This window comes from Phalacrocorax carbo, chromosome Z (assembly GCF_963921805.1).
Source record: "Phalacrocorax carbo chromosome Z, bPhaCar2.1, whole genome shotgun sequence".
In the NCBI taxonomy this organism is placed as follows: domain Eukaryota; kingdom Metazoa; phylum Chordata; class Aves; order Suliformes; family Phalacrocoracidae; genus Phalacrocorax; species Phalacrocorax carbo.
In genome coordinates, this window is record NC_087548.1 from 31954263 (window position 1) to 31979677 (window position 25415).

Consider the following 25415-nt stretch of genomic DNA (forward strand, 5'->3'; position numbering starts at 1 on the left):
CCTTTAAAATACACAGAAGATTGAAAAAGCTGAGCAGTTGTTAGGTAATTATTGATGTAAGGTGAAAAGAAAAGGTAAATAGTTCATGAGACCCTAAATTAATTTGAGGTCCAAGCCAGATAAAGATTTGCAAACACATAGCATATCAAATGTTTAAGTGGCATTTGCCTGTATGTACCAATATGCTTTCTAAATTGACAATTCAGTTCAACTCTGCACGTGGAAAAAATGACAGAAAGAAACAGGTTGAAAGATGAGAGACCACAGGAGTACCTAGGGTGGAAAAAAGTCCTGGGACTGGTCCTACCATGGCATATGCACCTCAGACACCTACAGATGCGTCTTCCAGACCAGTCCCAAGATCCATCTAGACTGCCTTAAGTTATGTACAGTGTCCACTAGTGGCTGGCATTTCAGGAAAAAGAGTGAGAAACTGCAGATCGGCAGTACAGAAATACCATGCTTTTCCCTAACCTATTTAGCTTGACGCTGACTTCTATCCTGGAGCATGATCTTGAAGCACTGATATCCCTTGCAGATCTTATATTTATTTTTAACTCTGTCTCATTACACACAGAAATATCCAGTTCCCTTTGAATACCACATGACTCAGGTTCCGTTAGATGTTGTGGTAATAAGCACCACATGGTAATTGTCCAACACAAAAAAATCTTTTAAGTTTGCTGTCCTTTCAAAGTTGAAAGGAGGAGATGACTATGAAGAGGGCAGGTTTTAAAAGTCATTGTAGTTCAGGGGTATGACGTGCATTAGCATTCCTCTCAGAATCACTCTGTGCTCTCATTTTGGGTGCTGTCTAGTTTTCTATCACTGACTTTCCTGCTTAGAAGGAGCTCCATCCATCTTCCCCACGGGAAGACGAAATCCAGGCACAGTCAGCAATTTTTACGTTTTAAAACAACATAGGAAGCGCTGCTTTTTATCCCACCAAAATATTTTAGAACTACAGACTATTATGATACATTGAGATTACACCTAAAATGTTTTGCTAGATATTTTCGGCATCTGTTACCAGATGTTTGCATGGTATTTCTGTACATGCTTGCCCTCATGCTTTATGAAGAATTTTACAAATTACACGAAGATGATTAAAGCAGGCATGGCTCTCTTTATTCTGCTGCCTTCCTTTGAAAAGTGAATGGAAGTTTATTGTGCTATCCACTAAATTGCTTCCATTAAATGTATTTGTGCTGGGGTATTCTTGGTCTAGAGGATTTCATCCCATTACCTGGAGAGCTTCACAGTTAAATGTATTTGGTGGATGGCTGGAGGCTGTGGGTTGGGAGAAGAAGGGGAACAGTGGCTGCCTTACAAGATTTGCAGAAAAGGCATTTTTGCCTTACATGGTAAGCCCTAAACAAATATCAACAAAAGCTGCTTAAAATAATTCAGAGATGGAAATTATCTATATCACATTATATAATCTGGCGCCATTTTAAAGGGCCAAGGAATGGGTCAAAGCTTTGAAGACAGATACAGAAAATCTGGGCTGAAGACTCAATGTAATGTTTAGCACAGCAAGTAGCTGATTCCACTGCTATGAATATACTTCATCCTGCTATTTTAAGTCTATGCAACATCAAAGACACATTTGCAGGTAGAGTCTGGGAGAGCCAGCAACTTAAGACACCACAATAATGTCACTTGGTGTGTAGGGGGAGGTTAAAAGGAGGATTAAAAGCAGTCAGGCAGAATACGTTAAATGAATCCATGACTAACGGGGTGTGACAGCAAAGGGTTTCATGCTTTTCAATAGAATAGATCCCTAGGGCTGGAAGTATTACTTGACTGTGCCTTTATCACCTTGGAATTTTTATGGTTATTTTTGATGAATTCACATTTTTATAAAGACTTTTGACATTAAGCCAATTTTCACTTTTAATTAAAGCCATAAATAACCTTAATTCTGCATTAAAAGGTTTATTGTTTCTTACTTTTTATTATTACTGCCAGGAAATATTTCAAATACCAAAGCATGATGTTAGTTAGCAATTTTAAGTTCTCAAAGGTCCAGTAACTATGCTGTACCTTGTCAACATTATACATTGCGAACTTTATCCATGCTTTAAGTATCTGGCTTGATAGATGCCACAATTTTTCTTTTCTTTTTGTGAAGGTTTGGCCTATTTCCCCTACCATGTATCAACGTCTCTCAGGTGACCAGTGAGCATAAATAAATCCTTATCAAACAGGGATTAAAAATAAGCAATTTTAAGTCTAGAATGTGCTCAGAGGGAGTCAAGGGAGGAGTAAAAAGGGCCAGACTTAAACCGTTTGGCACAATGAAAGAATGGAAAATGAGCAAAATCAAACAGTGAACGAAATGCAGGAAGGAAAATCCTATACAGTATTGCAGTCTGACAAAATGAGAGAAAAGAGAAAACATTATTTCACTTTCAGTGACAGTGATGTTACAGTGCAGTTTAATACCTCTATTCAGGTCCATTCTGCCAGTTTTAGTTGAGGCATCACACACAGATTTCTCAGAATGCAACATCTTGATCAGTATTCGCTTTAGATGCTTGTGAAAGACGGTGTCTGAGTGACTGAGTTGCCCTCCTGGGATAGGCAGGATAGGGCTCACAGACCTCCTTCAGCGGTCCCGCCTGCGGGCAGTGTGCACAGAAGCAAGGGAGCCAAAGTGCTACTTATCAGGTGAAGTGAACGCTCAGTTACTTCTTTGACACAGGAGTGGGCGCTTCTAAGTTTAAAGGAAATTCCTCAAGAATAATATAGGCCAGTTCCTCAGAGGCTGACATGCAGGTCTCTGCTGCCATATCCTACTTCAACAAACCACTGAATCAAAACTTACTCTTTGAATTTGTACAATGCAGCTTTAAAGACTGCCCCTTAGTGCTTCCAATGCTGTACGAAGTAATTTTTTGCTACTTTCTAATAATTTTAAAACTTCTAAGCTATAACTTGTTTTACATAGGGATGACACCTCAAAGGTTTATCTATCCCTACACTATGCATATTCCCCTTTCACCAGGACCAGTTTCCTTTAAAATGGAAGCTTAGATTTTTATCCTTAAAGATCTAAACAATCTAATTAAATAGTGCCAGTGATTAATAGAAGGTATGATTAAAAAATGCTCAGGAAAAAAAAATCATTCCCTTAGTTCACAACTCAGCTCTTCAAAGATGTGCTTACACATATAAACAACTGTTGACTCATGGACTTGACATCCACAGGGAACCAGCATTGTGAAATGTCTTGGTATTTGGAAGTGTCTGGCATATGGAAAAATAATTTAGAGCTTAATCTCACATACTGTCCATTTGCCCTCAAAATTCATCCTTCCATCAAAAACTGGCCACGTAAACTGCATTTTCTATTACTATGTATTTACCAAGTGGCAGAACTTTAAACACAGTAAATTCTATTTTCAAAAACTATTTTTGATTTGCCTCATTATGTATGTTTAGTGAGTAATCGTCACAACAGAAAATAAAAAGCATTAAAGGAGGCAGCCTCATTAAGTCAAAGATGAAATTATAATCTATTTAAGAAACATATCTATTATTTCCCATTAACTGTTTTTCTAATCAACAGTCTGAAATCAGCACAAGTACTTGAAGTCATGCATTGAAACATCTAATGTTAGAACACTGACTTCTCCACATAAGCTTTACACCAGGAAACACAATAAAAAACTTACCTTTTTCCTAACTTGTTGGTCTTGGGAAGAATGGGCTTTCACATGCTTTCTCAGGGAACTTGGATCTGTGTATCGTTTAGTACATCCTGGAATCTGACATGCATAAGGTTTCTAATGCAAAAAGAAAAAGGATAAAGAGCTGTTACAGATAATTTTAACTCAAGAGAACCCTTTCTGAACCTTGGGATGCTGCAAACCACATTACTACAGAACACAAATGTACATTATTACAAGCAGAACGCTGGCTAATTTATTAGAAAAGAAAAGGAGGAAAGTAAAGCTTACATGGAAAAGACGAACCAAAGAAAAGCTTTCATTATGGCACCTCTCATTGTTACCTTTTTTTTGTAATCAGTACAATGAATATTGCTAGTTATACTCACATTTCTTCCACCCTCAGAGAAATCTTTGACTTAATCAGAAATTACATTCTTTAGTGAATCAGGTAAAGAAACTGCAGTAAAGGCCCAGATAGACTGTTTAGGATTATAGAAGAATCTGCTTCAGAAAAAAGAACAAGTGTTAGTTTACTATATTACAAAGAGAGCAAGCAAAAACCAAAGGAAGCACTGAATACTGAAGTTTCAAAAATTTTCCACACAAAAATACATATTTTAATGTGACGTACAAGACAAACTCCTTCAGCTCACATTTTCTAATAACATGCCATTTTAGAAAGATACCAGTCCTGTAATACCTTTATAGTTTTCTTAAAAGAAAGTCCAATAAATCTAACTCACCAAATAAATATAAATCTCTACAAATATCTTCTTCATGTTCTAACCTGTCTGTCTTCCCTGAAGACTTGTAGGTCCACAAGACAGAGTCTTAAATGAAGAGTAGGTCAACTATTTGATGAAAATAGCTATTTTGCAATTTAGCTATTTGTTTCACAAAGCATTTCTGAAAAAAACTTTGTACCATTACTAACTTACCAGTCGTACCATCGACTATTCAAAATGGATAATTTAAGTTTTGTGACAGCCATTAATTCAAATGGCATTGTTCTTACTGGACTTCTGCCCTTTGGAAATTGCTTGTCTCTGACGAAACACCATCTTTTGTTATGAAACAAAAGTTTTTAAACAAATCTCAGCTGTGACTCAAATTCACAAGCAACAATTCATTGCATGAAAATTTTTAGATTTACAAAATTATTCTTCCTCTCTTGACTTTCTGATACATGCCCCAGCCTTACGGTTAACTGAGTTTTTGTCAGAGAACAGCAGTTATCGCAGATGACTTCTGTGCCTTTGCATAGTGACTTCAGGTTCCCTAAAGACCACCTAAGAGAGAGAAAGTTACTGCCTCTACCTTGCAGCAAAGCCCATGGAGCTGTGACCTTTTTATCAACTAGTCTGGCACATCTTCATCCATGCTTACCGAACCGGGTCACTTCTGAAACAGCTTAAACAGGCTCATCAGACATTTCTCCCTCCCATCTCTAAGGTTATGGGCTACCTGCTGCCACCAAGCTGGAAAGAAGGAGCACATGGTCTAATATACAGGGGACTGCAATGGGACGTCTGCTTCCTTACAGTGTCCAAGTGTGTCCTCTGGTGCTTGGCGCGGTCGCTGGAGTTGCTGAATGCTTTCTGGCAGCCAGGGTGCTGACAAAGGTACGGCTTTTCACCTGTATGGCTCCTTAAGTGAATCTTGAGATTTTCTAGTCTGGAAAAGGCTTTCTTGCAACCCTCAAACTAGAAAAGAGAAAGAAAATATTTAAAAGCAAAGCACCCACAGCAAACTGCAACAGCAAACACAAAGCAGGAGGGTGAAAGGGCTTCTTGCAGAGAACTCCAGCCTGCTATGGCTGGATGGCGCTCCAGAGCTGAGGAAAGCCTGGTTTCACATTGTGGGTGTCGCTGCACAGTTTGAACCTTTTAGACAATAGAAATGTATTTATCCTCCTAGGAGACTATGTCCTACTCCCATTTCACAGATGGGACACAGAGACCCAAAGAGACCCGTCAGGTCAGAGCACAGCACCACTTATCCTATGTGGGAAACACAGCCCCAGCTGATCCTCCCAATAGCACACAGACAGCAAAACCGTCACTGTGGGGTTCCCCAGTCCTGCACTAGCTACTGTTACCTCAGCACTGGGCTTGTTTGGATATTGGCAACAGATCTGAACACAGGCATCTCTTGGTACCAACCCAACCTACAGAGCAACAATAAAATCATGCAGGAAAACGTCAGTCTGCTCTGCCTTGCTGATGGTGATGTTAAAAGTAAAATGATTTTTGAAATATTTCTTTACGTTTGTGCTGTGATTAAATGTATGAGGTACTGAAAGTAATGGGAGCCCATCAAAACAGGATTTAATCCCTACGAGTAACCAATAATCACGTGACACGGTATTTCTACACCTGATCAAGTACTGCATCTGCAGAGAAAACTATGTTTATGTGAGCAGAAAACCAGTTCTTCATCTATCATGTCCCCACAGTGTACTCTATCGTAAGGGAAACTAAAAACCATCAGTTCTATTTGACACCAGCATTTTAATGTTAATTTTATTTCAATTAGACTTTAATATTTATGAATATTAGTTAGAACTATAGGCTTTTTTAATTCTATCAGTCAAGATCAGTTTATCTCATTAATTTCAGCTGCTGCATATTCCACTGCGCAACATCTAAAGTATCTGCTACATAACATGCTAGTTTGCACTTCTTGTATACTTGCCAAAAAAGAAAAGGGCAGAGATGTCAAACATTTCTAATGCTAACACAAAATTTTCCACTGAGCCATTTTTCACTGATGTTAGAATAACACAAATAAATTTTATAATATATTATTCAGTGCATGTATTTTACAATAGCACAGGTAGAAAAATACTGACATAATTCTGATCATAATTAGCATGTCTTTCTTACAAATCTGTAAGACCCTCAAAAATGAGAAAAAACCAGGATATAAAATGTTAATCACTCAATTTTAAGCACGTCAGGTTTTTGGATTAATGCAAGAGAGAGTTACAACTTCAAAGAATAAAGTGCAGGGAGAAATTACGGGCGGGGGTGGGGGAAGTTGCAGCATCCCCAAACAACCCGGGGAGGCTCAATTTCTGTGCAGCACTCCCTAACAGCTTTTATTTAGTTTTAGCAACAGAAGGAAATATAATCTGAATTTTGCCCAGGAAAATACAGTAAATAACAGAAAAAACACATTAACTAAATAGCAATATTAAAACCAAACTTAAGAAATTAAAGCATGAGAAAGGGGACGAACCACCCCAGTGTATCATAACTGCAATTTTCTTTCACACACATAAATTTCAGAGAACTTCTCAACCCATGAGGCTTTTTATTTATACCCCATCTCTTTATCCAAAGCAAACCCACAGTGCTTTTCAGATTGTCCAATTTTGATCACTAAACATTAATTTATACTTGTGTATATTGTGCTGGCTTTGTGTTTATGAAGGTTTAGTATGCAAGAAAAACATTGCAAATGTAAAAATATTTTTACTTTTACAGAACTATTGTTAGAAAATACTTCAGGACAAAAAAAAAAAAAAAAAGAAAAAAAAGAAGACAGATATCTCTTACAATTGCCCGGATAAAAATAATATACTTTTTTTTAAGGAAAAAGTAAAGAGTGGAGAAAGCATAGAAAATATGAGAGCAAAAAGACCTATACAATAAATGGCCTTTGAAAAGAATAATAATTCAAGAACAGCTAGAAAAATAACAAAGAAACCTACTGATTAGCCTATCTTATGTAGACAAGTTATTATTTCTTATTACATTCATAAAAGAACCACCACCCATTCTAATGACAGTGACCAAGCTGTACATAAGTATGAGATAAATTGTAGTATCTCAACCAGCCTTCAGTTTCATAGGATAAAACTCAGCCCAGTGACAAATTTCTAAAACCAGGCCCTCTGTTTTGTATATTTCACAAGTTTTTAAACTTTGAATCTTCAAGCATGTAAACCAAATTAAATGTGTAAATAATTCTTATACAACTACAAAATTAGCATTTAATTTAACTGGGCAAAAATGTTTAACTGAGCAGAACTGGGGAATATTATCTTATAAATTTAAAAATTGTGATTTCTGAAGACTCCTGCATCGCTGATCATAACTTGGAAGCGGAGAAGATAATCTGAAGTTCTCTCTCCCCTCCACAGCCCTTAATTACTGTGTCGTATTCACAAGGCTATGTAAAGTTGTGTATCGCAGAAAAGGTCAATCTAGCAAAATGCAGAAACTACAGGCCTGTATTATCAGAAAGACCATCTTTACACAACAGTTAATGAATGTTTACTCTAAAAACCAGACTTTTTGAAGCCTTGGGAATCTCTGATGCTTAAGATAAAAAGAATGAAAAGATATTCTTTCTAACAACACAAAACATATATTCTTTCCTGATAACCAGAGTTAAATGAAAGTATTCAAGAGAACACACCATTATCTATGGGGGAAAAAAGTCAGGTAGATGGTAGTTGTATTTTGAAATTGAACTCTTCATAGTTTCTAAGTTACTGACTGTGGTAGAAGAGGAGGATGTAACACCTTTGTTACAATTAGTCACTTTAAGTTCATGGCATGCATTTGGCATTCTGAAGCTGTTTAACACTCCTAAACATACTCCTGATTAAATCAGATTTTTTGGAAGTATGATGTGGAATCAATTGTGTAATGTTTTCCTAAACTGCAATACAGAAATCATAGTTAGTGAGCTTTTATTTTTACTGTTGCATGCAAACTGAAACTGGTAAGTAGCTCATACAGAAAATTTCCTCTCTGTACTTCCTAAACTTGGGAGCCCTTTTTAAAACATATTCACTGGAATGTCAATATCCATGTTTACCTTATCTTTTTATAAGGACAATTGTCAAAAGCAAGAAAAAATGTATTTACAGGGAGAGGTAAAGCATGTCAACAAAAAGCAAAAGCAGTGCTACGACTTTAAAATGCTTGTGTTCTCATGAGTGTGCTATTCATGTTTGTACACAGACGGTGTTCAGGCACCAGGCATCCATTCTGAAAATTACAATATCGTGACACAGATTTATACAAAATAATCTGTGTAGCACGTAAAGCCCTGCTGGATGCATCATGCACTCCTGAGCTATGTCTGGAATTAGACAGCAACCTTCATTATTAAATACATTTAGGCCCTTACACTGTAGGAACAGCATGGTGATACCTGTGTGAATACTTTAATGTTAGTAGCAGATATTCAGCAGACAAATGTTTAAGAAATTAGTCAGTTTTCACTGTAAAAGGAAGTGCTATGATTATCTCAGGTGACCACCATTGTAACAAAGACTGAAGACCTTGCTCTGGCAAACAACATCTGTCTGAGATCTGATCCATTCACAGAAGAGTATCTAGTCTTCATTTTAAAAGTCAATGACAGACTGCCCAGCTTCTTCTTAATCCAACTACCCCTTATTACTATCTGGTATTAAAAATCACTTCTTCTGATCTGAATTTGTTTTGCTTCAGCATCCAGTGTATTTACTTTTGTCTTCTTTTGCTATATTTACGTGATAAGTAATGTAAAAGTTAACTTCTGATTCTACGTATTTTCTGTTATCAAGTCACTTAACTTTATCCAAAATAAACAATGCTTTCTCAGACCTACTTTGAAATTGATTCTAAACCCAAAACAAATAAAATGAAATACTCATAGAAATACTGACACCTGAGCAGTATTTGATTTTACAATAATGTTTCATCCAATATACAACATAAAGTTACTGTCCTATTCTGATACTTTCACATTTAGGCTTTCAGTATCTTTTCTTATTTGAATCAGTTAGACACAGTGATCCTCAACTATTTTTCAGCATCACTGCATTTGGGGGAGGATTATTGTTTATTTGTTAAGTGTGAAGGATAAGCATTTCCCTAGTGTGTTGCCATGTGTGGGGAAATATTTACAGGATATTATAATGAATACATTTAATTACATGTTCCCAGTCTGATCTCTCTCTAAAGTTATGGGGAGAGGGGAGTTTTTCCTTTTTGAATTTGACTTTGCTAAACATCAACTTTCCTGTAACCATTACATTGCAACAGCTGGCTTTCTGTGTATGAAGAGCCAGTCAGCATCCACAGAAAGTCTCACTAATGAACCTAGATACTTCCATGACAAAATACATTTCATTCTTCAATAAAATGGAAAACATGCCTCAGGCAAGAAGCAGAAGAGACTGAGAGACCCCCAGACAGCTGTAATAAGGAGAAATGACTGGATCCATCCAAATGACTTCAGAAAGTTAGCCATGACCTATGATTGCCAGAAAGGTGAAGAACTGTCCAAATCTCTGCCAAACTGACTTGGAGGAAATCAACCGAACCTTACATACACACCCAGGACATACTAACCAGATGCTTCAAATACATTCCTATACAGTTGCAGAACACCAGTTAGTTTGGCTTAGTAACCTGTTCAGCCGTAGTGAACCTTTGATGATGCAAAAAGAGAAGAAAAAATCCACGCAGAAAGATACATATCAGAGGGGAGAAATTCCTTCCTGATTTTACAAGGTCACCAAGAAGATTCACCCTAGCAAACATGCTTTCCACGAAAAAGAATCGAAACAATCAACATCTCTATCTTCCATCCCTCTTCTTGATTAAGCACAATGGATGCTACTTCTGGTCCAAGGACACAAGGCATCGTAACAGTGGGACTGGGCCTTCCCCACTACATCCACACAGGTAGGAAGACCAGCAGTTTCACAAATTAACAGTTCAGATCAGACATAGCTCTTCCTTTGACAGCTAACCCATGGCTAAACCGCATTAATCCATGACTGATTGCACATGACCACACAGACGCATTCTCTAAAAACTCTTCATAGAATATGATTTGGTTTTCCATTGATAATTCCTGTGGTCCCTTTCTGACTAATTCTACATTCATCTGGGATACGAAATACAGGGTCAGTATTTCAGCAGTAGTCTTACCAGTGCTAGGCATTCAGGTAACATGTGTTTTCTGAATCAGTCAGAGGGTTTTCATTACAGTCAGTAATATTAAACTCCCACTCAGACACACTTTTTGCTAGGCAGAATTTCTCATCTTGTAAATATAAGCTACATGTCTTCATTCTTGCTTGCATTGCTTTGCCTTTGGTTGTTTTACAGTGCACCTTTCTATAATGCAATAATTCAGCAAAGTCAATCAGATCATCAGTAACAGTGTGATATCCTCAGCATTTGTGGCTCTACTAGTCCCTGTTAATATACAAAGTTTACCTACTTAGCAGCACTATTTTGAGAACAAGTGAAGCACTTTTTATCTAATATGTGCCCTACTAATGGAATGTAATACAAAAAACTTAAAATCATAGAATCATAGAATCATTCAGATTGGAAAGACTCTTAAAATCATCAAGTCCAACCATTAACCTAACACTTCCAAGTCCACCACTAAACTATGTCCATAAGCACCACAGGTAAATGTCTTTTAAATAACTCCAGGGATGGTGACAACCACTTCCCTGGGCAGCCTGTTCCAATGCTTGATAACCCTTTCAGTGAAGAAATTTCCTCTTGACCTATCGCTTCTCACTTGGGAGAAGAGACTGACACCCACCTCACTACAACCTCCTTTGAGGTAGTTGTAGAGATCTCCCTCCACATAAGGTTCAAAAATATCATGTGGTTTAAACACGAAAAGCCTTGGAGAAAGCCAGTTATAGTGTATGTTGTCTTTTTCAAAAAGAAAACTGCAGGCATTTCACCAGCAGTATTTTATATTCCATTCCACACTGATCTCCATCAGCACTGGGACAAAATTCAGTGCAAGACCTCCTCTGGAAACAAAATTATCTGCCTATGATTCCACATTGGAATTGCATTAAAGATATATTAATTAGTAAATTACTAATAAATAATATTGGACTATTTTTTAAATACTCTGTGCTTACCATTTACAGTTTTATTTACTCTTTTTTTTCAGTAAAATATTCAGTAAAATAGTACCAGTTTTCTACTTTTCCCTTCTTCCAACCCAGACTGTAGAAATAACAGCTTGGTAACACACGCTCCCTCGAAGAGCTGATGGACATGGGAGGAGAAAATGAAACAAGTGAGACACTACAGAAGTGAAGAAGGACTCCAAGATGTTTCATGTAGCCTTCTGAGTCTTTGGAAACAGAGTGAGGTAACTTGATATAACATGTGCTGAAAGACTCAAACTGGTATGAGTATGCCTGCTTGAAGACAGTATAAAATGTTGCCTTACACAGATGTACCATCTGGACATTGACCTGATCCCATTCACAACAGCAAGTTACTGTCTGAGATTGCTTTGACAAGCAGCTTGACTTGCTTATTTTTGTGATATCCAAAGCATGACAAATAAGTTTTAAATCCTAGACTTTGGAGAAAGTTATCTGAATGAAAATATAAGCTGCTTCTGAATTTTAGGGAATGCTGTCACACAGGAATGCATATATGCAAATGGAGGGAATGGTATCCCTAAAAACTATTGAGGGAAAAATAAATCCAGAGTAGCATATACATAAGGCCCCAAACCAAATATTTGAATTGTTCAGTAGTCATGTAGCATTTTAAAAAGATTTATTAGCAAATAAAGGGCAAGTTAATTACTTAACAATATTTCATGTCTATCTGTCAATTAATTTTGAATGCTCAGATATGCTGACCAGGTAGGTTCTTCTATGCCAGCACCAAGGCAGGTGGTATGACAAGGACAAAGTATTTTTCCCCAGCATTGCATTTATCACACGAACAGATGTAAAAGCTGTTCTTTATATGGCTTTCAAACAAGAACGATGTATTTCAAGCATTAATTAATAGTCTTTTAAAAAGCATTTCCCTTCCTCAACAGCATTAGCAGGGTGCTGCTCTGCAAGAGATGCAAAGGCTTTCAAAAAATTGAGAGTAAGACCTCATATGAAAACCTTTTCAATAGCTTTTTATTCCCCTAGACTCTCCTGCCTGGCAATCTTGTGAACGACACATAATTAGTGTCAGACATCATTCAAACTGCTGACATCAGGTGTTCACCAACAAGGAGGCTGCATGCCACAGCTGAGATTTAAAAGCCCAGGTTCATTTCATGAAAAATAAGTGCAGTGCTTTTAACCCTTGAAGTGTTTAAATGAGGAAAAATGCAGCATTCAGAGCAGCACTTCATTATAGTGCAACCATTTCTATCTGAACATAATACATTTTGTGACATAGTGACTGAGTGCTTTGGTGGATGCATAGTGCTTATATAAGGCTGTATTTTCCTCAAAGCTATGCAAAGGCCGGGATTTATTTTCTGCTTTTATAGCTAGGTTTATGAAATGATACAATGTCTTGGAATTCTTTGCTCCAGTAAATAATGACAGCCTATGTTTATATGTGATGCATACGATTATAGTAGATGCTTGTTTGCCCAACCATTCAATGACAATTTGATCCAAAGCTTATTGAAGTCAGTAGGTAATTACTCTCTTTTTTTCCACCTAAAAAAAGAAGGTGCCTTCCACCGCAATATCCTCACTTCAGGTATTTCTGGTAGACTCCATTAGAATTTTACAATCCAGCATTGCAAAAGCATAAATGAAAAGATAATTACAGACCACGACAAAGCCTAAAGTAAATTGTTATTTATCTTCTTTGTACTTCCTACTTTAAGGTAAACGACTTATTATACTCAATAGATGTACAAGAAATTTTAAGAGCTTTTGACTAAGGAGCACATAATGTTTTGTGTATATGTGTGTGTGTGTGTATAGAACAAGATTAATAAACTATATCCTAATATGATTTCAGTTTTCCAACACATCCATCTCTCTGGGTGTATTTTAAGTAAGAAGAGCTACATACTGCCGCTATAACTGAAAAATGCAATTAAATCAATGGAAAAAAAATGAGATATTAATGCAGAGCAAAAAGCCACGCATTGGTTAACATATGGGAAATTGAACTGGGCTACTTTTTCAGATAGACGCACAAGAGAGGCTAGTCTATTGCATTCTCTTTGAACAAAATCTCACTTTATCAGTCACACTGTACACATTTGGCTGAGTATTTCCATATGTAGAGAGATGACTTGAGCCTATCAATAGTATTTAATTTTAATCTCCTTTCCAAGGAGATCAGTATTCACAGAGAACACAGTCTGGTGTTGGTTCTGACAGGACAAACAGGAACAGTGGATTAAGGATGCCACAAAATCACAGTAAAAGTGAAAGAGGAAAACAGGTAAGGAACTGTCCCCACACACAATACTTTTTTATTGTGAGAGATCTCTTTACAAATGGCTCTTTTTATTGATGTGTTCTTGATAAATGTAGCATGCTAATTTCTCCTTTTCATTTCAATACTCTGGAGATCTTCATATTTTCACATTGTAGAGATCTGCACCACACCATATACTCTTACTTTCTAGGTAACACCATGCATGAAGACACAAATACCTCAGCTGAAATGAAGCACAGTACATTGAATGTTATTTATCCCCTGAAATAATGGTGTCAAGAGATTCATCTACCATGGAAATGTCTCTTGTTTTCATTGGTTTCAGTAAGCATGGTCATTTCAGCCTTGGAAGCTATTTCTGTTGCTGTAGAGAAGGTAAATATTATGACAGGTCCTTTCAAAAGAAACTATTACTGAACACATCAGCTGCTACTGATTCAAAAACCATATGGTACAGAAACCATTAGAGGAAGAATGAACAATTTGGGAATTCTTTCATTGCTTCCTTTTGGAAGACAGTGCTCCTGAATTTTTCTGTTTTCGCCTTTCTTTCTCTTTCTCCTTGGCTTTTCTAAAAGGTTGTCTTTGATCCTCACGTAACTGAGGTCACCATCTGTATTCACGCAGCTTTCTCTACTAAAAGTCGACACAGTTCTAAAATTGTTCACTGTTACAGCAGCTACTATTATTACTGAACTCTGGAGAAGTAATCTAGATTCAAATACCTCTTCCTTCTAGTAAATTTGCAAGAACTTTCATCAAGTAAAAACCCAGTTATTTCCTTGCAGGTATTTAAAAAATATATATACAGGAACACTATCTTCCCCTCCAGTAGAAATTCAAACATGTAGCTACATCTCCTTTCTGTAGTTCAGACCTCTATAGGATCTCATGACAGAGATATGCTATAAATTGAGACCACAGGCTTTTGAACATGGAGATGAGGGAGTGTAAATTACACTCTCACTGGGAAGATTCTGTTGTTTTAGAGCATTTTGCTCTTTGTGAATTTCACAAAGGATTAAATTTTGATCTGTTACACTAGGGGGAAAAAGGAATAAAAGATCATGGAACTCTGAAACCATAGCCCAAATGGAAAAGAAACATGGAGTTTAAAAGGTTTTTCCTCACCAAACTCCGCATCTAAATTCAGATTATTCATGATTCATTCTATTTTCTAGAAATACAAATATAAGTATCTATACCTAGAAATAGGAGTATTCTGTTCTGTCCTGTCCTATCCGATCCTATCCTCCCATCTCTAAACAGGCAAACTGGGACTCAGAAATTCAGACAAACTGCAAGCTATTCTACAAATACTGTCAAAGTATTTCTTCTTACAGTTATTTAAAAATATATCACTTGATTGCCATTTTTCACAGACACAATGATATTAGAGACAGGAAAGCACTAAGACAGTCCTCTAGACTAGAGTATTGGTAAACTCTCACACTTACGGTATGCAGCTCACAGCTGACACCGTAAAACTTTTAGCACAGCTTTTTACAGACCTGGGTATGAGGTTCTTTATAGCCCAGCATATGTACATGTGTATATGTGCATGTACATGGCCAGCTGCTATCCAGCATAGCTCCCTTAATGAAATCTCATTTATTATTTACAGAGCCGAAATTCATTTTTCTTACAGTTTTTTAAATTGAAAAAAGCCATATACATCACTGCCAAGAGCAAAATCGGCAGCAAGAGATCATTTGATCTTTCATGAGCACAGCATTTGGCTAGAGAAAATATGCTAGAATACAGCAGAACAAGTCCATAAACACTAACTTTGTGTCCAAAGAAATTATGTACTTAAGTTATCCTGAAATAAAACTATCAAATGGCTCCAATTTTCACAAATTGACACTGATGTTAATTAAAGGGCCTGGTTAAACAAGGGCCTGGTTAACAAAAGCATAAGGCATAATTTAATTGTTTGCTTGTTTATGTAAAGTGCTGTTCAACTTCAAGTGCCTGAGGCAGAAAAGTGCAATGCATACAGGAAGAGGCATCATCAGGAGAAAGAAATATGCTTGGTCAAACCATGTCTTGCACTTTGAAGGTCAAGGTTCACTTGAAAAATGCACCAAACAATATACTGAAAAAGGCAGCTCTTTTACCATTAATGTACTTTTTAATTTTAATGCACTTTTTTCCCTGCCACATTGGCTCAATCATAGGTAACTTATTGCAAAAACACAATTTTCCTTTACACATATAAGCAGAATATGTTATTGTTAAAATAACACAGGCTTAGACTGTGTTGTTGTTACAGTTTGTAACAGTGTGAGGAGTACCTTTTTCTGAGTAAGCTGTCTCACAGGGATACACACAAGCAAACTGTTTGATTTCAAGAACCAAAATGTCTTAGATTCACCATTATGCAATAACCACGTCATCAGGGTACAGAATTTTTTGTGAATTTCATATGATGGAATTTATTTGAAATTTTTCCTTCAGGGAGGTAATGTTTTTGAATGCCTCTTGTTGAATTCATAAGGAGTTCAAGCTATTCAATCCATGGTGTATTCATGGTCCAATCAGTTCATAATGTAGAAAAGATTGTTTATGTTACACTCTGGCAGAACCAAGAAATATTCAAAAAGAAAGAAAAACCTCTTGGATAATAGTTCTTTTAAATTTTTTTCTCTATATTACTAACAATTTATGAAAGCACGTCTGTGCTTCTGTGCAATCTCACTTAACTGGCGAAGAAACAATAAGAAAATTAGAATCATGCCACAAGTCTACGAGAAAATTAAGGCTAACAATAGGATTTTTAGTTCTAAATCTGTATTTTGACAAAAATAATATATTTTCTTCTATATTTAAAAGAAATATATTATTATAGCATTAAGTCCAAAGAACAGGCCTCTCAACCTTTTTCAGCTAGTTTCTTCAGACGGTTGAGGGAAACTTGAAAACATACATCCTTTTCATTGGATAGAAGTCCTCTACTTTTGTTAGAGGATTTGATTCTTTTTATTCATTGAGTAATGCAGGTGTTTCATTATGAAATAGAAAAAATAATATAGCTGCAATGTGAGAGCCACAATGCTGTTTTAAGGAAGGTCTATCACTACGCAGTTGTAACATTTCATTTCATAGAAGATAGTACTTTTGCACAGTTAAAGGGAGGGGCCTGGAGGAAAGAGCTTTCCTTTAAAACTGTCTGTTCAAACACACTTCTTTCTTCCCCTGAAAGACTGATTGCTGAATCACAAAACAGAACAAATTATACCTGTATTGTCAAAAGTACTCCTTTTAAATTAAGTATGCCATGTAACAAACTTCAGCATAGGAACTTCAGATGCCTAATTATATGAAATGTAGTTTGCTTTTTAAGTGTACCTGGCATTTTCTTTTTAAATAACCTTTTGAATGTTATTATATCACTTAATCCCTCCAATGTCTATGTGAGAAAAGAGGGAAAACATTACTCTTGTCCTACACAAAGGACGCGAGGCCAAACATACAGTGGATATGGATTTGGTCATACCATGGGAGTAAATATATGCAATTAAGCTGAGCAGCCTTACCTCTGCCAGTAATAATATTTTGTAATAAATGTTTGGTGGAGATCAGAACATTATAGGGGTTGTGGTCCCAAGATAAATATCCTTTTAAATAAATTATTCCAAATTTTTATTCCTTGCACTGCCTTTTAACAGATTTTATTTGAAACATAATCTGTGCATCTTTATAGCTATGGCTATCCACTATACTTGGATACTTGGCTATAAGGATTACTTGGCTATCCCCTAACTGTACTATTAACTTTGAATTTCTATCTGTTTGGCGAACAGACATGACACACACTGTTTTTTTCTGCCTCTATTTCATAATACACACTCTCTACCATGATAATGCCATCTCAGCCATTTTTCCTAGGAAAATTTAATCCTGACAGTTGTACATAAAAAGCAAACACAAGTATGTTACCTGGTGGTATTTCTAACTATTTGGAGGCATGTAAAGCATACAGAAGTTATAGTCATGGCCATAGTCATCAGTAAATATTCAGCATTTTCTAACACTCCAAGTGGTTCATTCGCATTTACAGTTGTATCTTGTTCACTTGAATGGTCTGACGCATCCAGAATACACTCTGTAGTATTTAAAATCCAGCCCACATACCCCAAAACTACATAACAAGACATTGAAAAAAGATTATAATGTTCATTTTATGAATTTCAGAACTTTTAAAAACTACTCAATTAAAATTTGGCAATTTTCAAAAGAAACATGCTATTAATGCGAAATATGCAAAACAAAAACAGAAGCTTTATATTGAAATGTGAAAATTATATCTATACTTTTACTATTGCTTTCTTCCTAATTCAGCTAGGGCAATTTGCTGATTTTGTCATGAATCTGTTTATTGCTATTGCTAGCCTTTAGCTGCATTTCCCAATGAATAAAATAGTCATCAAAAATACTAGCCAAGAAACAGCAAAAATTCTTACAGACACCAAAGTGAGACATCCCTTGCCAAATACTTTTTCTCCAAAGAAAGGATGATAAATAAACAAATTAGCTTTAAATCAGATTAATTGATACTTTAATAAAAAGTGTTCAGATTACTGTCTATATGGTTACTGAAAAAATATAGAACAGAAAACTCCCCAAAAGTTGCTATTCAGCAAAATGTAAGCAAATGAAAATAGAGCAAACGTGAATTCTTAAACAACCTTAACATGGCTGTATTACTGCCAGGCCATACTATAACAGTTCTGTCATAATAACCAGGTGCAATTCTGCATTCCTTGAATATGCACCACTTCCACTGAAGTCAGTGGGAATTTTGGATATGCAAGGAATGTAGAATTAGCTTTTTAATCCTTTAGGCCACAATCCATGATAATTACAGTGCTTCAGTTCTTAATATTGCTGGCTGAACAGCTCTGGAGCACCTTGTAGGGCATTAACAATAGGATACTGCTGATTTAGTCTAAAAATCATACCAGGACCTTGCCTCTGCACTCTTATCTGTAAGAAGTAAATTAAACTAAGCAAACGGAAGTTTAGAGAGAAATGCATTTTGAGCTGTTTAGCAAGGGAGACTTAACATTTCTTCCCCCTTTGTCCCTTTTTAAAGGGGAAATCAATAATACAACTCTGCATTTAAAATCCTAGCTTTCCCCTGTTCTGAGCAGAGCTACTGACACAGCTCTCCTTTCATGGCAAAGCAAAGGAGAATATTCACATCACAGTTTAAGAGAGATGGATTACAGAAAAGAACAGTTGTGGAAAACAAGGCAAAAGTGCTTGTATTGTAATCAGTGGGAGTCCATCACAATAGCAAACAGCCAGAGGATGTTTCTTTCTTACCCCACAAGTAAACCATATGCAAATTTCCAGCAACATTCAAAACGCATTTCTGAGCTCTAGATGTCTTCTATTCTTGGCTGCTTAACACCCTCAGCTTTTTTCAATTAGGCCCTGTTTGTTTAGTTAAAAAAAAATTTTAAAAAAGCTCTAAAGAAAGGATTAAGCCCTGTATCTTATGGAGGAAGAACATAAATTAGAAATTCTTTTCGAATCTAGAGTATGCATTCTTTATTCTGCCCTGCTGGGAAGTGTAGTAAGAATAAAGGCAGAAAGAAGCTTTTTTTTTTGCCTCATTTGATTTGTTCAGCTGAAAACATGCTTTTGACTATCTGCAACTAAATCTCAAAATTCATGACAACTCAGACAGTGCTCCCACATGTTGTAAGCCTGTGTGTTAAAAAGAGAGCTGGGAAAGCTTACAGAAACCCACCTGGTGAGCAAGCTCTCCAGATTCAAAAGGGCAAGACAGAAGGCCATATGGATGTGAAGAGAGCAAGACGTGACTGTGAGAAGATGGTGACAAGAGTTTAGGTGCTGGCAATGCAGTTCTTCATTGCAGTGTGGCCTCAGAAGGAAAATAATTTTCAAAATTACCAACAGATCTGACTGATGAGTTTGAGTTAGTAAGGGATCAGAAAACCCATGGAATTAGCCAGGGACTGGGAAGGGTGAAGTGTTGGTTACCATTTACTTTTTCTTTGCAGTAGGATTAACTGAAATCTACTGATTATGCTTTGAATTTAAAATGAAAATGAAGAAAATTTGATGAAAAAAGAGAAGTCAAAAAAGAATGCTAAAAGCAGAAATAGGCATCACCTTCTTCTTAGGATAGAAAATCACCTTGGCTCTATGTGCCCTGTCAAATTGTGAAAGATTTTTGCTGTGATCCCATGCCAGTAAAAATGGCAGCAAGAGAAAACTGTAGAGTTATTTTCTTCCTTTTGGTGCAATATACGCAAGTGCAAGAACCAATACGTACAAATACATACAAAAGGAAAGAAAACAAGGCTGTTGTTCCTCCCCTTCCTCCTCCCTCTTAAGAGCAGAAAAGACATAGTAAGGAAGCAGCATGATCTTCAGATAATGGTTAGGGTTTACAGCTTTCTGACATCCTATTTAATGTCACCAAAGCTCATCTCTCAGTTCCAACGAACAGTTCATACTGCATCACCTGTAACTCAATTTATGTGCACAAGAAAGCCTAGCCTCTTGCAGACATTCCTCACAGCCGATAGAAGAAAACATTTTATCTCAGCAGAAATCACATTGTGAGGGTCAGGGCTACATTTCAGGCAAGCCCTGGTCAGAGTAGGACTGTGAGCCTGGGTCAGGCCACAGCGGCATTCAGGACAAACAGAAGTAACTGCACTCAGACTGTCACCACTGAGTTAAGGCTAATGCCTGAGATAACAATGCGACACAGAATCTGGGAGTACAAATGTTAGAGCTGGACCTTGGTTTGGAAGCAGGCAGGGTTACAGCTAAATCAACAAAAGTGTCTGGGTACCAGGAAAAGGACTAGGGGTTCAGAGCAAAGGCTGAGCACAAAGGCAAAGCATGGAGCTACACCACACCCAGCAGAGCTGCTGGCACATACTCACTGGTTGTAAAACTGTGGTTGGGGCACAATATTTTTTTCTAAAGAGCTCAGCATTCACCAGCTTCTGCCTAAGGGCAATGACCACCGCTGGTCTTTTCTGACTCACTACAGGGTTGTTATTCCTCCTGCCACATGAACTGTGCAAAAAGATTCACTTTCCCAAAACCAGAGGATAAGGTAATGCAAAACGTACATGGATCCCCTTTGAAAAGCTCCACTCATTTAAGCCAGACATACAGGCACTTTTGGTCCTGTCTACTGAGATGCTACCTTATGCAAACAAAATCCTACTGACAAAAGGCCTGTGGTGAAGGGACTGAGAGGGATTAGTGCAAAAGAGACAAAAAAGCTGCTCTTCTCCGAAAAATTTAATACAGGAAAAGTTGAGGAATATGGTGATAAAGATATTGTGGTGTTGATTATGTTTTATTCTCCATCTTTCTAATGAAGTTAAATCATTCCTTTAATATTTACATCACACAACCAACCTTTAAAATACCAAAGACATCTACCTAGCTTAATAAAGCAAGCACATATTTATTTCATGAGGCATATCTTAGAGGTGTGCTGAGACCTTTTCTTTCTCTGGGTCTCCTGAGAAAAGTGGCATGACAGTGACGCAGAAAGAGAATTACTAAGTAATTCAGGAATAAACCAGTTTCTCTGCTCTATAGCACAGATCCTCCAATGCATCTAGCAATGCATTTCCTTCTCCTGAATGTGTAAGTAGGTGAGTCTCTCATACATCTTACACACAAGTGGCTCTCACTATACAACTGGGGCTTAAGCTATGATAAATATTAAGTTATCATTATAGAACAAGGGCAAGAAAGAGTAAATAGAGGAATTCAGTAATAAATGTAGGGTGTTAATGGAATAATCACAAGCCTTGATGAATCTAATAATTTTGTTCCTATCATGCAACAGATGTCATTTTTGAGGAGAGCCTTGAAGGGTTTACAGACTTTACAGAAGAACACTTTGGGAATAAATCCAAGGTTAGAATGAGAGAAGCCAGTCCAGAGCATGCAAGGCCAGGCAGAAGAATGAGATGTGTAAAATAGGGACAGGAAGAAAAAGAAGATTGGTAAGAATGGTGTATTACTAGATATAAGCACATATGCCCATTCCTCAAGTGAAATGATTGTTCAATGAGTGAGCTACAGGACTTATTTATTAATGTAGTATGTCTGGCACCACAACTGGTCATAGAATACTGAGGGGACATTTCAGATAATAACAGATTAATGACTGTACCTAATTTTTACTGCTTCTGAATACAGCCAGAAAGAATAAAACCCCAAATACCTGCAGGTTCAGAGGCACAAGTAGGAGATGAGCTGTTGCAATTTTCTGAGGGCAAGGATAAGAAGCTTTGAATATCACTGAAGAAAAATAAAAGGATGATTCAGTATATAACTATCCTTAGAACACATCACCAGTGCATGAAGTTAAGGGTTTTTTTCTCCTTTCCATGGTGGACACTGGATTCTTCTTAGTATGCATTTCCCCTTGGCAACTTAACATTTACCTCATTCACTGTGAATCATTACAGTGTTCAATAGTCCTTGAAATGAATCTTTTCCCACTGTGAAAGGATCTCTTAGAGATGCTACAGAGATATTAGAGCTATTTTTGCACTGTTGGCCAAAACCATCATGCTTGCTTTTTTTTTCAACCGACAATAAAAACTTTATTTTCTATTTTAATGGTCTGTACCATTAAGACAAAGCCAGATGACAAAAATACAGATAAGTGCACAACACAAAGACTAATTGAAAATGAACAGCAGATGAAGCTTACATGAACTAACGGAAACAGAAACTCTGAGCCTGGATTTATGCCCACCTCTAATCAAGTGCCACGCTAAAAGTGCATGTTGATGTGTGCCACAAAACCAGTTGAAAACATAGCAGAGCGGTGCTCTATTGCACTTTACCTATCTGAAGTTCCTGTTTCAAAATAACTTTATGTTTGCTATTGGAAAGGTCAACATCTGGCTGGACAGATGTCGAAATGCAGCATGAGGAACTCCGCTATCTGTACTATATTTTAAGGCAGATTGGTAAATCTGTTAGGCGTTTGTAGCTTTGTACAGAGCCCTGATTATTTCAGATAACAACTTCTCTGTTAGAGTGTGTGGGAAGGAGGGAATGATGGGTAAAGGGAAAACTGGCATAGTTTCAGAGACCTGGAAGGATCAAGACACTGAAGTGAGTAGGCGATCTCAGGATGAATCCTGCTGGATGTACTGACTCGAGTCACATCAGCAGCACTGTGAAGAACTTCTGTAACATCTGTATTCTGTTCTTCCCTTTGAATCTCATGTACCAATAAAGCATTCAAACTGGAGTGGTTTATCTCTGAAGATCACCTGAGCTTCAGACCTCAGAGATGACTCAAGGAGGGCTCTGGAAGTCCTGGGTATACTGCACTGGAAACTTTTATTTCCTCTAGAAAACTGACCACTTGCAGAAAAAGTGAGGGTTTTGTTTATTTATTTTTATTTTCATAGTCAGAGGGGGAATCTGAGCCCAGCAATGAAGAATGATGATGGTAATGATGATACTGCTGGTAAGAAGATGGTGCTAAAGATTTTGTTTTTTCTTTGTTAGTGTTTGCTCGTAAGAAGGCACTACATCTGATTACCTTTGCTAGCCCTGCTAGCAGTGACCTTTTGATGCTTATTAACAGTATATGCTGTAATTCCAAAATCAACATACATTACGGGATCCTGATGTTAAGGCTACGCCCCTAGAGTGGTTACATTCTCTTTAGGAAAACTATGTATAGATCAAACATTAAACACTCCCCATTAAGTGCATGCCAGCTGTTACTCTGTTACTTACCTGGCTTTATTACTTGACTTTGGTTGCTTCGTCCTACAGTTTGAAAACCTGGGGAAAACCTGAATAAGTCTCTTGCATTTAGCTAATTTTATATATATATGTGTGTGTGTGTGTGTGTGTATATATATATATATATCACACACTTACCTGAAACACTACAAGCCGCTATTGTCAATAAAGGTCTAAAGGGCTCTTACAAAGATTCCTCTTTGATTTCTGCTTCAATTTAGAGTATGAATACTGCCTGAAAGGCTCAATTGTTTCCTTCAGTGTCCTGATGTCCCACCAAACAAAACTGAATTGATTGAAATACAGCCCGTTGATGCTTTTGTATCACTATAGAAGCTGATGGCAACCTTCCACCTCTTTTGCTGAATGGCGTAATTGGCCTGCCAGGAGGATTTGGGATTTTAACACGTTCCTTGTTTGGCTGAGCTAACCAATTATTCTGCAGTTGCTATCAAGGCTGCAGACTTTTCTTCGTTGGGGTCATTAAGCTTGTCAAAACTAATTTGTCACCACAACTGCTGGCCCTCATTGCCTCTGACAGCAGCACAAGTGTCAAACTAAACAGGCCTTTGCATACAAGAAAGTAAATGACTGATCAGAGCCCACCAAGCATCCTGACCGTATGCCACAGTCTGGCCTTCTGACCCCATGAGAGGTGGAAACAGTACCAGCTAAATGACATGAGGTCACCAAATGACACTACTAATAATTTTGTAGAATAAGTAGAAAAAAACCTAACACAGCTGAAGTGAAAGAACACTCAAAGGTGGTATGTGACAATGTGGCAGTGATGGTAATAAAGTTTTGGGTTGTGTTTTTTTTTTTGCCATTAAGAAGAGATGATGGAAGTCACTCCAAAACAAAATTCTATGAAAGAAGTTACCAGCTGACTCAGACTACGTTTTTGGAAAGCTGCTCAGACACAGCAGCTGGCAGTGGAGCACTTTGAGCTCAATCCAGCAGATCATTACTGCGTAATGCTCTGTGTATTCTTGACCACCCAAGTGATATCTGAATCAGGCCAGTGGCAGGTTCTTCATCTGACGTAATACTAGCCACAGAATACTTAGTATCAGTCCACACGTACTACAGTGGGGTAAAATTAATACCAGAAACATCTGCATACATCTAGAATTTGCTTCACTGAAGGTACAGGATATAAGACTCTTATAATGGAGCTAATCCCATCTAAGTATCTGTATCACTAAATTATTCTGGTAACAAATAATTCATAACCTGATTTTAGTCTTTCCTTCACTGTTGCAATTATATTCAGTTTAATGGGGTAACTTGGAATTAGCACCATGTCCTCAGTTGCTGTACAGTATTTGACAGGAGAATAAACTTGCAAAAATAAGGGAAAAGTTTCAGAGGAATGCATTCTCTCAGCACATTCCTAACCATTCAAGGCACCAGTTCTGGAAGGGCATTTATCCCCAATACTCTGAGAGGTCCTACTTGGTTCAGTTAAGATGACTTGTACTGCCATAAGCTCATTCCATTAATAAACCTTCTCAGTATCAGGACCTTCACTTGTATGCTTCTCTGCAGTAGAAGAAAAGTACTGTAAATACACTGACAGTGACAGCAAGAGGTGTTCAGTTTTCCCCCTAGAAGCCTTCAAACACCATCATCTTTTCTCCATACTTTGTGTAAAGCAGTATTTTTCTAAGGCTTTGGAAAAATACCTCTTTAATGGAAACAGGCAGGTGCAATGTACTTCAGCAAACAGGATCCAGTCTTATGAGACAAT

General features: G+C 37.2%; 1 protein-coding gene across 1 annotated transcript in view; it reads right to left on the reverse strand.

Moving 5' to 3' along the window:
* GLIS3 (GLIS family zinc finger 3) overlaps nt 1–25415 on the reverse strand; it is a 175055-nt gene that overhangs the window by 48361 nt on the left and 101279 nt on the right. Inside the window, exons 4-5 of the mRNA XM_064438436.1 lie at nt 5219–5380; nt 3681–3791 (exon numbers count right to left, since the gene is read on the reverse strand). Coding sequence (XP_064294506.1) covers nt 3681–3791; nt 5219–5380 — 273 coding nt within the window. The remainder of the gene's footprint in view (nt 1–3680; nt 3792–5218; nt 5381–25415) is intronic.